Source organism: Oculina patagonica, chromosome 5, assembly GCF_052425735.1.
Source record: "Oculina patagonica isolate OP01 chromosome 5, crgOcupat, whole genome shotgun sequence".
NCBI classification, from domain to species: domain Eukaryota; kingdom Metazoa; phylum Cnidaria; class Anthozoa; order Scleractinia; family Oculinidae; genus Oculina; species Oculina patagonica.
In genome coordinates, this window is record NC_135762.1 from 20,107,979 (window position 1) to 20,123,108 (window position 15,130).

General features: G+C 37.0%; 2 protein-coding genes and 1 pseudogene across 3 annotated transcripts in view; 1 reads left to right on the forward strand and 2 right to left on the reverse strand.

Annotated features, from left to right (window-relative positions):
• Positions 1–3,212, forward strand: part of LOC144653164 (uncharacterized) — a 32,021-nt pseudogene extending 28,809 nt beyond the window's left edge. Inside the window, exon 12 of the transcript XR_013570691.1 lies at positions 1,217–3,212. The product of XR_013570691.1 is annotated as an uncharacterized LOC144653164 (transcript). The remainder of the gene's footprint in view (positions 1–1,216) is intronic.
• The window catches only part of LOC144653189 (uncharacterized), a 467,538-nt gene that overhangs the window by 35,339 nt on the left and 417,069 nt on the right, over positions 1–15,130 (reverse strand). The window lies entirely within an intron of this gene.
• Positions 3,727–5,167, reverse strand: LOC144654614 (uncharacterized). Its single transcript, XM_078514807.1, has one exon. The coding sequence runs from the start codon at positions 4,988–4,990 to the stop codon at positions 4,211–4,213; it is 780 nt and encodes a 259-aa protein (XP_078370933.1). The 5' UTR covers positions 4,991–5,167; the 3' UTR covers positions 3,727–4,210.

The following is a 15,130-nucleotide window of genomic DNA, read 5'->3' on the forward strand; positions in this document are numbered from 1 at the left end:
AGCGAACCGGCAGGGGACTGTCGATGTTTAGTGAACGAGCTCTTACAAAATCTTCAGAAAGAAAAATAATCTTGCTCGCTTCAAGCGATAGGCACACACTTAACGAGAGAGGAAAAGGTAATTAAAATTGTTATTCTTTGAATTCTTGTTTATCTTCTTTCGTATCATTGTCGTTTTAACGTGTCGGACCGGAATCTTTACGTCCAACCGGCAAAGTTTCTTCACGGTCAGGCATTGCTTTTGATAAATACTTGTTCGAGTTTGTTATGGTATAAAACAAATCTAACACATCTTTCCATGGTCTACACTCTTATAGACCATAGAAATGACGCCATAAAATGTCCAAAACTTTGCAGTGAAACCACTCGGCTGTTCCACTTGAGTTTTGAACATTTTCTGAAGTTCAATCTATTTTCCGACAGCATTTGTTTCCGTCAGAATTACTCGGTGATCTGTACCAACGTCAGGCGAGAAACCTACCACCTCAATTCATCTACCTGCCTCACCTATCATAGCTTAATTAAAAATGACGTAAATGTGCCACTTCACACTAGTCTTGGAATAAAATGCATATTGTAAATAACATGAGAACTGTTATGTTTAAAGCTATGCCAATGGCTGCCTTACCGTACGATGAAGTTTACAACTCAAGTACCTGAGAGTAAAAACCATATATAAGAACTTGTTTAGCCTAATATTTTCAACAGGTTCTCATTTTATAAAAATGGAGGCATAAATAGTACTTTGAAACGATGAATTTACTGTATGGTTATCATCTACACTGCATTCTAGATGAAAGAATGGATGAATAATAAATGAATAACTTTATTAACGTGTCTAAAATGTTTAGCTGAAGGAAACGTCCCCCCTATTATTTGTGGACACCTATACAACAATATATTCCATATCACATATGCCCTGTAGTAGTTATCTGTGCTGATCGCTAGTGCCCCTATCGAATTAAGAACCTTTTTGAGAACCTTAGTAGCCCAAAATCCCACCGAAATACCACTTCTATAAAAAGTTATTTAGGCTAAGTTAACAAAAAATTAGGTTTTTAAACGTGGATTTTTACTGAACAATAAATAGCGATCACACTATTTTAATTAGTGACTAAGGTACTCGGTATGAGACTTAAGGAAACCTGTTTAATAACACTACAGTTTTTCTTAAATGACTAAGGTAAGCTGTAATTTTCTTGTTTGGTTTGTTGCAGGTGCGAAAATGTCAAGTGAGGGTTGCATACGCATGCTCTAAGATTGGTTTTTTGACAAAGCAAAAGAATATCTCATGGAGGTAGAACTTGGCTTCCCCAAAGAAAAAATGGCACATCCCGAGTTTGCAGCATTACTTCGGAAGAAAACTGAAATTACTCTTGATAGTTTTGAATTCAACTGGCCCTCGGATGAAAATAAAGTTCGAGAAATACTGTCCAAGGCAAACACAGATCTTATCAGGGCAGAGGAAATTGTGTCAAATTCTCTTGGATGCAAACATCAGCAGTTTTCAGTGACAAAGAAGGAGAGAGCACGCCTTAAAAGTCTGATGGACAATAACAAGGATGCCTATGACGACATTTGTTTAGCTCTCAACGTTATTCCTAAGGTTTGTCCTCACTTTAAGGCTGAGTTTTCGCTAATAAGAAGTGATGTGGAAAAGAAACTTGGTCTGAATACTGCTCAAAAGGAGTCCTTGGAGACAGCCGAAAATATCTATCGAAAAGCATTTGGCGAGAATCATCCTATGGTCGCGTTCGTTCTGCAGAAACTATGTAATACAAATTTAGATTTAGAAAACATACAAAATGCCTCTTGGTATTTTGAAGCAAGTGAAAAAGCTTGTGAAACACTAAAAAGGAATCTTAGTGAGCAACTTGACAGCTGCGATGCCGATTTTCTCAAAAAGTACAAAATTAATGCACATCCTATTGTAAAACGCCAGCAGTTACTAGATAAGAGAATCAGGCGTAATCAAGGTGTATGGTAACCGATAGGCACTTATACAGCTCTTTCAATTAACGTTGTCGGAAAAAGGCGTTTGGGTATCTGTTGGAATTTTTTCATATCAGAGTAAAGAAAATCTTCAATATTGCATTTTTACACGTAAATTATTTGCTTTTCTTCTCATTAGAACTTTTTCTGTAGCTTGTCTTAAAATTTTACATGGCTTTGAGTTTCGAAAATTCTTCTTAAATTGAAAGAGTCTTAAAGTACCGTGTTAAAATATGTCAAACGAAAAACAAAATACGAAATCATGCGCGTTTGACATGTAGTTACATGTATTTCTTATTGGTATTCATGTATTTTCATCTATCCATACGGTCTTTCGGGGTTGTTATGTAAGCTTGAGACTTTGATCGGACAACGTTATTTGAAAAATCACTATCTCTAGCAATGTACACCGGCGACTTATTATATCTTTAACCAACACATGAAAATAAATACATTACAATAAATTTACTAACGTCATGACGCGTGATCAGGTTACCCTCCATATCCGAACCAGAGGCTCATGACAAAAACGTGTGTAAAAGATGTTGGCACAAAAGAGTAGGAAATAGCAACAAAAACAAGGTAAATTAGTTATATAAATGTTATTTTAAAAACTAATTACGATTTTGAGCCGGTTAAACCGCATCATATTGACAGCTTGTTGGAAATAAATATAGTCACCTATGTCTATTTCAGTTTCATACTCGTTACTGCCGTATTACTGTTTTAAGAAGGTATATAATTTAGTTGGTATTGATACTTAAAGTAATCTCCCTTCGTTCAGACCACTTGTTTTTCCCAGGAGTAACGCAAGTTATACCCTAAGAGATGGCAGAAATCTACTATACGTCATGTAGGGAGATTTTAACCCGGACGACTACGGTCTCCAAAGCTTAAAGTCCGTGGGGGGATAACACCCGTTCTTCATAACAGTTTTAAACCGGTTTGAAAAGGCACTTAAAAGTACATGGCAGATGGAAGACGGACGCTGCCAAAGATATGTACGTCGAGGAAAGCCTCAATAACTGGCTACAAGTAACAAAGTATTAAGGACTTTAATTGTGTTACCTTAGTTCTGATATTTGTACCAGTAAGGTATACTGAAATGTACCACTCATATTTTAACTTATTGTAAAAAAAAAATGTTTCGAGAAGTTTTTCTTTCTGCAAGTTGTAAAAAGTTTTGGTAATGTTTTTGTCTGGATCCGCTTGCGAATCCTGCCATAATTCTTGTCTGCCTGATTGTCTACGTTCGGTTTATTGAAGCGAATAAGAACGCAAGTGAGTTAAACGTGGGCTATTATTGAATTACGAATGTAAAGCTGTTTGTTGATGTAATCTGGCGACAAACCCCAGATCATAAAAAGGGAAAATCATTGTAAGGACGTCATTCACTGAGTTGAGCTAAGCAGGCCAATATTGGTGCAGAAAGCAGAGATGCAATTAACAACAAGAATTCCACGAGCAATCCGTCGCCCCTGGGAGATTAAAACCTTCGCACACGAGGACATTTAAAGGATTTTTAATACATCACTATTATGGTCAACTAACTTGAAAGAATAATATCTTTTGTATACCTTTTTTGGGTTTAATCTCTTTTCTCCTCAACTCGGTCAAAAAGCAATAATGCAGAGAAATTACTGCGAATAAACTTATGCATGTTTTAAGTGTATTTGAGAAATTAACGCAAAAAGCCGAGCAAATAACAATATTTTATTGTTTTCGTTTAAGGTTTGTAACATACAGACTTGCAAGCCCCGAAGCGTGCTTATAAATACTGCTACACAGAACATATTGACATTTGTATGCTTCAATGCCGTCTACGTTTTACAGAAATTGATATCACGCAGACTTTCTTTCGCTACTAGTTTAACATTTTTAAAGTTATTCTTTAAAGTACAGAAATCTACATAGTGATTGGCTATTTTGTTGCAAGTGACGAAAATGATGAACTTACAAGCTTCGAAAGTTTGTGCATAGAAATGCTGCTACGCAGAACACATTTACGGTACCGTTGTTTATTTTTCAAGGATGCTTAAACTTAACCTAAATGGACACTGTCTTAGCCAACTCGGTATTAAAAAAATGTTTATCTTCTAATTTTAAACTCATACTGATGGACCTTGTTTCAGTGTTACGTTTTACAGAAAAAAATAGCAGAATATCACGTAGACTTGGTTTTACTACTAGTTTCAGCGTTAGTGTTTTTAGAGCTGAATTTATCCGGATTGAACCATAGTGAGAAAGCCAAACAGAGTCATTGAAGTGGCAAACAGCTTGATATTAATGTTGACAGTGCTGGCTCCGTTGGGGTTTGTTTCGTACAGTTGCACCATGGTTCCCTTTACTGTTTTCTCGACTTGGGTGCAGTCACTGTTATCCACTATAGTTATATTGTATCGAGCACGAGTTGTTACGGCGAAGGCTTTTTCTTTGATATCTTCCAAAGAAACTGTATTGTTAATACCATACAGTTTCGTTATATTGCCACTGGCCTTGTAAGTGACAGTAGTGTTGAGCTCGACCAGGTTGTCATCAATTCCGCTTCGCAAGGTTTGATTCTTTGAAGTGAACCCGAGGCACAAATCTCCATTGTTGTCCAGTAATCTCTCTTCTTCGGACGACAGCCTCACCGCACGGTCCTTAGGAATTGTTACGTAGCTACCGTACACTGGAAATCCAACCCGATATACTGGAGCCTTGCTAAATAAATAGCGGTGAAGGACATAACCAGCCACAACTCCGGTAAACAAGCTGGAACGAGATCCAATTTTTGTCTGGCTTACGATAACAGGAGAACGGACGGATGTAGCTTTGATCGGCGTGAACTTTGTGATCTTAGGCTTTGAACTAGAACCTCCTTTACTTGAGCGAGTTCTACCTCTTGAGCGGCCTCCTCGGCTTCCACCGCTACGGCCACCACCTCGTCCACCTCGGCAGTAGACATCCTCCAACAGAAAAACCAGAAGTAAAACGAACAAAAGAGTGCTAACTTTCATCTCAAAGGATCTTCGGAAGTCGTACACGACCGGTCCGTATAGCTCCGTATCTACTTACTGACTAAACAAACTAGCTTCTGAGGTGAAAGACAATCATTTTTAAGCTGATCGAGAGGCCAATATTTTCATTTCTGATGTAAAGGAAAACTACTGTGACATAGTTGATATTTAGGTAACTGAACGGTCTGTATCCGGTTCGCAACCCTATATGATGAGTCATTTTAAGGCCTGAGGTGACCAATAATATGACGTTTTCGGAAAATGATAGCCTGCGAATACAGCCGCCTCTCATTCGCGTCCCGCAACGAAGAGCGAAATGAGAGGCGGCTGTATTCGCAGGCTAGGAAAATGAATGATCGTCACAAGATATTTTGGTAACATTTTGCGGTTCAAGTTCCTGAAAGGGTTTTTCTGAAACCGTTAAGTTAAGTTCATAGGAGTGCAAATTGTTTCCACAAACAAGTTCCTGTTTTGCCCACTTATCGCGTATCGCGATATTTGCCGTTGAACAAATCCGTAATATTACGTGTCAGTTTCTGCTATCTCAGTTTATCTTATTTAGTCGTTTTTTAGAACGCTATAAACCGAATGCATGCGACGTGAATTCTGTAGAATCGTTTGATTGTTTAGATTGACGACTCAATAGGGTGCTGTCTAAATATTCGGTTTCAGTGTAGCGCGCGGGTGGAAACTTGAAAACAAAGGAAAATCTGCGGTTTCTTCCCTGCATTAGATAACAAAAAAATGTCAGGACGAAAATAGACCCCGAACATTTGCTCTTAATGCGCCTAAGGTCACCTAGACAACAGGAGTTCAACTCAGCAAGTTCCTCAACGGCCACAAGGTTGGGGCATAATACCTCGGGAAAATTCTGAGAAATTAAAAACTGAACCAAGAATTAACCTTAATAATAATAATAATTCACCACATCATCAACTTGAAATCACCTTTAACAACAAAAAATGACTTTTTACGCGCGTGAAAGAAGTTAGAGACAATGTATGAACGACTTGCGTAAACGTGTACGCAAGCCGTTCATACATTGTCTCTAATTTTTTTCACGCACGTAAACGCACGTAATAAATTACGCGTCAGTGGAAATCCACCATTACAGAGGTTTCTTGAATGATGTTTTGTATGCGGCTTTTAGAAGAAAATAATGTGTACGTACTGGGAAGCTAAACGCTAAGTCAAGCAATTCTAGCGATTATGTGGAAATCCACCTAAATTGATTAAAACTAAACGAGACTGGTTGTATTTGTTCGCTTTTTGTTAAGATAGTTTTCAACCAATTTTCTTTGCAACCAAAAGGTTACTGAAAAGCTAACTGAGGAAGCAAAACATTCCATTAAAATCTAAATATTTAAAACCGGATATAAACCAAAACCCTCAAATAAACCAAATATGTAAAATATTGTCAGCACGGTGTAGTTTGCATTAGTGTGGCGTATTTGACGTCATATTTGCACCTCAATGGTCACTTATCCATGACATAAATCGGGTAGGAACATGTCTGTAATTGATCACGTAGTCAGTGACTTAGAGCGCGCTGAAACTGCTGACTTTTTTACTTCCTGTGTATTTTAAGTTCAGTTGGTGCACCGTGCTTTAATTAGTTGACGTAGATAATCTTTTTTATGGAATAGACATTTCAATTGCTGTTTGACTAACAATTGCATGGGAAGACAATTTATGACCTCAACAGGAAAAATATTTGCGAGAATAAATAACAGCTAGTGCGAAGGTAAAATGCTTTCAATAATGGTTACTTTTAGTATAAGATCAGCCTTTCGCCAACTTTTGGAACCTTTATTCCAAAATATCCATTCGGTAAGGACCCATGAAGCAACAGTACTTTTCCGATTTGTTCTTTAATCGCAGATCGTTAACGTCACTTATAATTATTCCTATTAATGAGCCGACCAAAATATTTATTGAAATCCTTTTGTTTCACGGTGAGCTAATTTAAATAACAAAAATAGTTACTTTCCCAAAAACGTTATTGGCCTTTCGATATTAATGGTGACCAAAAGTAAATACAAAAGCAATATTTTGATGATGTTTTAGATATCGCACCACATGGCTAGTGAACTGGCTTTGAGAGAAAATAACTCTTTAAAAATTCTTGTTCTTAATGAATATTGCTGCCTATCATGATATTTATGTTCACTACCGCTACAAAATAACTCCGTGACGCAGCAAAATGGTTTGAATTTAGGTATAAGTTGTATGTTGGTAAGAAGTTGTATAAGGTCATACACACTTGACACTGTGCATGCAATTCCGTGGATGTTGCAAATTCGGCTCTTATTTGTTAGCAAATATTTGTCATGTCCGTGATTTACTCTTAGCACAACAAGCTGTGAAATTTCACAACTGATGAAAATTCAGTTTTATTTCACAAAAACTGTTCGTTATGTTTGTGATTAACCCTTTACACAACAAAATGTCTTCCGCTTTAATTTTTTAACATTTTTAGGATACTATTTTACATGTATTTTTAAATTTTATAATCATTATCAGTTTTAATCAATATGGGTTATTGACCGAACAAGCTTGGTCAATAAAGGATTTATTATTTGACTTTTTTCGAGTACTGAAAAGAAAGCCAGTTGCATGCTCAATCAATTGCGCACGCTAAAATCATTTCATTGGTTTAAAAGTTTACGAGTGACTGTCAAATTTTTGAATGAATCGAGTTAATTGAAGTAAAACGACGCGACAACAGCGAAATTCAACTCTTTTTGAACGTCAAAAGGATATTGAAATGGCTAAAATTGCGAATCAACGTTGAGTTTGAAGCCTTAAAACAAGAATGTCCATTCAATCTGGCCGCCAGCTTTTGATTATTGGACGTTTTGCAGAGTTTTTGCTCGCTTCTGGCGCATTTGTGGTGCAAACCTGCCCTGACACGAGCTGAATATTGAAATTGTGATTGTTGAAAGCGTTTGGGACTTACCACTTCACGGGAAAAGCTTGAACTTTCCTACATTGTTGAGATAAATGCATGTTTGACCCGACCTTATTCGACGTGAGCGTTAGAGGCTTCGGTGAAAAGATGTTTTAAAAGCTTTCAGTGCCTGGTTCGCCGTGCCGTCCGCTTTCTTCCATTTTGAAGATTTTACACAAACAACTAGTTAGCCGAAGTCTTTATTCTTCAGGTATGTCACTGACTTCTCTCCCTTTTTCACATAACATGTCTTCAAGTCGCTTTGCGTTTTAATTTTTGTATTAGGTGGTTAGCATTTGTTGATTAATTTGTTTGTTCTCATTATTTCACTTCAATGCCTATTTCTTTGTTATCGGACTCCATTTCGTTAGAAACAGGGAGAAAATACTTGTGTTGTTTCGGAAAATACTTTCATAGCTCAAATTTACGACTAAAAAGCCTTTTGAAGTAGCGACGACGGAATTGAAAAGTTTTTTCGCTTGCGGGAACACAGATGGCGATCCCGAGCGGTCAAGATGGCTCCATCTTGACCGCTCGGGTTGCCAACCAGAGCACGGGATTCGTTTCATCTTGACCGCTCACGGAGCTAGTAAAATAATAAATCCTATAAATTGTTAGGTATATAGCTATTCTGCTATGACAAAAGTAAAACAAATCAAATATTTTTGACCTGTCGAATCTACATGCGTATCTTGTCGAATTTACGTGTGTTGGTTTACGTATCTACGTATCACGTGGCAATCGTGCCTCATTTTATTTGAAACATACAGAGAATGCACAGCTACAGTCATATACAACTTTGACCTAAAATTATCCCTGCCCACCGTTTTACAATCGACGCCGTGAATGTTTTATACTTAAGTAATGGAAACATCGTATTTTCCGACACCTTGTGTCGCTGCAATATGACAACGATTTTAGTGAAGTTTTTTCTTGAACGAGATATCCATGAAGGTCCTTGATAATGCATAAACGTCAATAAACGAGTGAATGATTGAAGATATGAGCATCCACAGTACTAGTTTTTAAATGACATATAGGCGTTTGTAAATTATGCTTTTATTTCCCCACTAAAATGCTCCAGCTAAATGCTCCATTTTCCCCACTAAAATGCTCGGTCTCCCCAAAAAAAGCCACTAAAATGCTCGGATAATGCTCATTATACAAAAGATTTTTGAATTAATTTCAAAGTTTTTAACATGGTTTTAACTGTTAACACTTACAAAAACGTACAAGTGTTGCAAGTAACAGCAAAAACTTGAACGTAAACATGTTTATGAAACGTAAAACTGTTGACCTGTCGTCAGTCTCAAGTCAGCTGTATTGGGGTGGCATTTGAAGTTTTTGTGAATTTTGAGTTTTAGTCTTCATTTTCTCTAAAAAAATATATATTTTTATATTTTACTTTCTCGGAAAAAATTAATTTTCCTGGAAAATGCCACTAAAATGCTCGAATAATGCTCAATGCTTTTGCTTCACTAAAATGCTCGAAAAAATGCTAGCATAATGTACAAAAGCCTAATGACATACTCTTAAATTTCTCAAAACGATTAAAAACATCAAAAAACAAATAGGATTTTCTCTTTTTAAAATTAAAATTCCCATCTGGCAGTATTGGGACTTGTTTCTGGCAAACTATTAAGCCTAATATCCTCTCCCCAAAAAATGTATTTTTATTTCGCCTTCTTTAAAAAAATGCTCTCCCTGAACGCAACTTAATTCATTAATAAGTAAATTGTTCCCAGGAATAAAAATATAACTCATTTTGAACATTGCAAGACTCATCCTCGGAGACCCAGGGGCAGTTAGTGGGGCAAGATAAACGCGAAAAAGCGGGTAAAAAATAGCGCGAAACTGCCAGTTACATAAATCAGCATATAAAAGTTCTATTGACTGAAAGTGCCCCTGGGGAAAGATTCTTACCAGACCAGTTCAAAAAGCTCTCTGAATACTGCCTCGTGATTGGGCAGAAAAATCTTTTGTTTTCCCTTTGTATTATTCTGCCCAATCGACGACCAGCTTGACTTCGGTCCTTTTGTACACAAAAGCCAGTGCTAGAATCGCTGCTGCACGCTTTGCACGCGTAGCTAGTCGCGATCGGCCGCTTGACACATCTGCCTGGTTTGTTCGTGAAAAATATACTCTTGTTTGGAAAGGTTTCGCCTCAAACTGTCATCAATCTTTCCGTAAAAGATCTGAAAAACATCCATTTTTATAGCAGTGCAACAAGCTGCATATCGCACACAAACTTTAATAGCTCGCAAGCAGCATTCAAGTGTTACGATTCCTGCGATCGACCACAATCTGAAGAATCCGCCGTTTCTCCGCGGGCATGGCCGTCAAACTTTCGACGTTTTCGACCAGGGGAGGCACTAGCCGAAACTTTTCCTTCCCGAGCAAATTCTCCGCTAAAAAGCAAGACAGATATAGCGAGCGAACTGGCTTTGTGTACATACTTCGTTTGCATGAGAACACAACAAAAGGACCGCAGTCAAGCTGTTCGCCGATTGGGCAGAATAATACAAAGGGAAAACAAAAGATTTTTCTGCCCAATCACGAGGCAGTATTCAGAGAGCTTTTTGAACTGGTCTGGTAAGAATCTTTCCCCAGGGGCACTTTCAGTCAATAGAACTTTTTTATGCTGATTTATGTAACCAAGAGAGGATAATGGGAAGAGAGGGACTTAGAGGGGGTGGCGGGGATATGTCAAAGAAAGAAAATTTTTTTTTAGATGGGGCAAAAGTGTTTAAGGTTTTTTTTTTTGGTTTAATTTTTTTTTTTTTTTTTCCCCCCCCCATGTAACTGGCAGTTTCGCGCTATTTTTTACCCGCTTTTTCGCGTTTCCCTTGCCCCACTAACTGCCCCTGGGTCTCCGAGGATGGGCAAGACTGAGCTCTTAAGCAGATTTCAGATGTCTCAAATCAGTAAAACTCCAACGTCGTCAGTGTTTCTGTGCGAAAAAAAAAACATGAATCACCTACGACGGGATTCGAACCCGCAATCTTGAAAACTTGAAGCCTCTTAGACGTGATTTCCGTGATTCTGAGCAGCTTTATACAGCTGTCAATTAAGTTATTAAACCACTGTTTTTTTTCAAATTTTACACACATGTTTTGTTACATTAACCAGAAGTTCGTAAAACAGGCTGTAGAAAATCTCATATTTTGGAAAAATGGCCTTTCTTAACTTTGATCATATTACCCTGGCGGCTCTCTCGGACTCGTCTGATATTGTGTTGTGTTCTTGGGCAAGGCACTTTACTCTCACAGTGCCTCTCAGTTACCCGGCGAATTCACTACTGGTGGTAACCTTGCAATGGACTAGCATCCCATCCAGGATGCTACTGAGACCGGGATAAGCTCCGGCCTGCTGAGCCACTAGGCTCGAAGGTAGACTTAACCTACCTTAACCTTTTACCTTGTAAAATTTTGGGAGCCGACAATAGATACGGCACCGTGTTACGTTTACCTCGCTTTAGAAAGTAAATAGAGACAAAACAACTTTTTAAAGACATGTTTCGGCATGACTTATGCCATCTTCAGTTTATTGAGAATTTAAAATCTAGGGCTATATATATACCCAAGCTACAAATACAAAAATAGAAATGTATACAAAGTAAAATTACAATAACAAAAGATAATGGTAAAGCCGTTACAAAGTGGCAGGTACTGTCTGGTACTGTCTAGAACAGTAATTACTCACAGTGTGAGCTTTAGACCGTTACTAATAGAACAAAAGATTAAAATAAAAAGGTGTTGACATGCTGCACTTGAGTGTTTAAATCTGGTTTTAAACTATTAATGTAAAAGGCCTCTTTTAATTTAAGAAAATAAACGGTTTGAGCAGAATCCAAAATTTTAAAGCAATCAGATGTGTATAAATTTTTGCAATTAGATGAACTGTTAAGGTGTTTAAAAACATGTGAATTTTTGTCAGTTAAAGTATGCTCTTTGATCCTTGTTGAAAAATGACGGGAAGTCTCGCCAATATAACGGGAGTTACATCCCGCACAAGTAAATTGATAAACAACAGAGGATCTAATAGCATCAGGAATGGGATCTTTAAAACTGAAAAAATTCTTTATTTTAAAAGAGGAAAAAACTAACTTGATGTTTAAGTCGCTGCAAAAACGCCATTCTCTCATCAAGACACTGTTACGAACTTGTCCTCCCACAAGCTTTCCGATGAAGAACTGGATATTTTGAAGAATGGACTTGGTTTCATCAATCAAACCGCCGCACCTCAACAAATCTGATGTCCTTGCCACCTTTGAAATGATTCACCAAACCATGAAAACTAAGCTCGCCAACAAGGATCAAGCAACACATCTTAAAACTCAAATTGCTCATCTCGCACAAAATTATATCTCTTCTTATCATCCTACTACTCATGACATCAAGAAACATCGCATTCTCCGGAACATTAAGAACAATAGGAACATTATCATCCTAAAGCCAGACAAAGGAAACGGAGTTGTCATTATGGACCGTAACGTATATAATGATTGTTGTCTTAATATTCTTAGTGATCAGTCTAAGTTTAAACGTCTTGATAAGGACCCTACTTTAAGTAGGGAGGGTAAGCTTCAACGCTTTCTTAGGGATCTTAAGTCTAAAGGCTGCTTAGATGAGAAGACATATCGTGATATCTATCCTACAGGGTCACTACCTGCTAGGTTTTACGGCCTTCCTAAATTACACAAACAACGGGAAACTAATTCTCCTCCACCTTTTAGACCCATCGTTTCATCAATAGGGGCTTACAATTATAAATTAGCTAAGTATTTAGTATCTATTCTTAGTCCATATATTCCTGATAAATATACTACGCAAGATTCTTTTTCTTTTGTTCAGGAGTTTCAAAATATTAGATCATACGACAAGTTTCTTATTTCATTTGATGTACAAAGTTTATTTACTAATATCCCTCTTGAGGAGACTATAAATATTGCAGTCAATACTATCTTCAAACATAATCCTGATTTTCCCATTAGTAAGGTTAGTCTTAAAAAGTTGTTTTCATTTGCTACTTCTCATACCCATTTTTTATTCAATGGTTGTTTTTATGATCAAATTGATGGGGTGGCTATGGGCTCCCCTTTGGCTCCTATCTTAGCTAACTTGTTTATGGGTTTCCATGAGGAACAGTGGTTAAATAATTATAAAGACTCCCCTACCTTATTTTACCGTAGATATGTCGATGACACCTTTTGTGTATTTAACAATGAGCAAGATGCCATGTTATTTTTAGATTACCTTAATACCAGACATCCTAACATAAGATTTACATTTGAAAAGCAGTTAGAGGGTAAATTATCTTTCTTAGATATTTTAGTAGATAACTCTTCTCCTATTTGTACCATGTCTATATATCATAAGAAAACCTACACTGGTCTTCTTACTAATTACTTTAGTTTTACTTCATTTAAGTATAAAATAGGTTTAATTCATACCTTAGTTGACAGAGCTTTTAAAATCAATAACTCTAATTCGGGTTTTCGCAAAGATCTCGCTAAATTAACAGAAACTCTTAAACGTAACTCATTTCCCTCTCACATAATTGACAAAATCATTAAACGTTATCTAGATAATGTTAGACTTAATTCCTCTAGTGATGTTAGTATTAGTAATTCTAACAACACTAGCACTCGCTATTTCAAACTACCTTTCATCGGCAATGTATCTAATATAACCCAGATAAAAATTAAACAGTTATCTAGGCGTTTTTGCAGCGACTTAAACATCAAGTTAGTTTTTTCCTCTTTTAAAATAAAGAATTTTTTCAGTTTCACTGGAAAAGTTGAAAATTTACATGCACATGTAAATTACAATTTACAAAATGTAAATCTTATTTACATTCTTTGTAAATTAAAATTTACATGTTGGAGTTTTGTAAAACAAAATTTACATGAAATTTACAGTCTTCAACGGATCATGTAAATGTATTGTAAAAAGTGATTTACATGGTCCTTTATTACAACGCTAATTGTAAGAACATGTAAAAAACATGCCAAATGTATTAACCACTTTTACAGTTTCTTTCTTTGTAAAAAACATGTAAATTTCTTTACTAAATCATGTAAAGAACATGGAAAATTGACAAAGGGGCGCCGTTTGGAAACATGTAAAAACCATGGAAATTGACAAAGGGGGCCTGGTTGGAAACATGTAAAAACCATGGAAATTGACAAAGGGGGCCTGTTTGGAAACATGTAAAAACCATGGAAATTAACAAAGGGGACCTGTTTGGAAACATGTAAAAAACATGGAAATTGACAAAGGGGGCCTGTTTGGAAACATGTAAATACCCTGGAAATCGACAAAGGGGGCCTGTTTGGAAACATGTAAAAAACATGGAAATTGACAAAGGGGGCCTGTTAGGAAACATGTAAATACCCTGGAAATCGACAAAGGGGGCCTGTTTGGAAACATGTAAATACCCTGGAAATTGACAAAGGGGGCTGTTTGAAAACATGTGAACATGAGCTTTTAATTCATGTTGTAACCCACCAAATAACTTTCGCGTGCATTCATTAGTTAGACAGAACGCATCACGTGGTACGAAATCAAACGACGAAGAAGAAATCGGAGGGATTTAAGAAAGTATAAAATAAATATTTCCCCTTCCGGCTTGCTGGAGGATAATACTCCTTGCCTGAAAGATTATCCTCAAAATTTCACAGTTGCCTTTGAAGCTTAGTCAACTGTTCATTTTTTCAGCCAAGGGCATTATCCTCCAATATGCAACCGCCTGAATGGGTTTTTATTATTTACTAATTATCTAGATGAACGAAGCGCAAGACGAAATTAAGCGACTGATATCAGTTTTAACATAACTCATTACAAAAGCTCTTAGTTACAAATCTTTTACTAATGTCAAAAAGTAAACAGATTATAAATAAAAACCTTTTGATGCAGAAAACGAAGGCGACTATGACTTCGTCTAACAATATTTTAAACAATCTGGAGCAGTGGGGGGAAAACGCTAGCGTCCAATAGTTTGGCTTATATATTTTTCGAGACATGCGTTTTGGTTTTCTTTATATTATAGACAAGGAAATTTTGCACGCGAACGGCGGTAAAATTGTTCGTTTGCCGTGTTTGACCTGGTCGAGAGGTAAGGCCGAGAAGCACTGGCGCGAACGAAAATTAATCCCGGCGTCCTCTCTGGTACTTTTTGGCGCTCGGTTC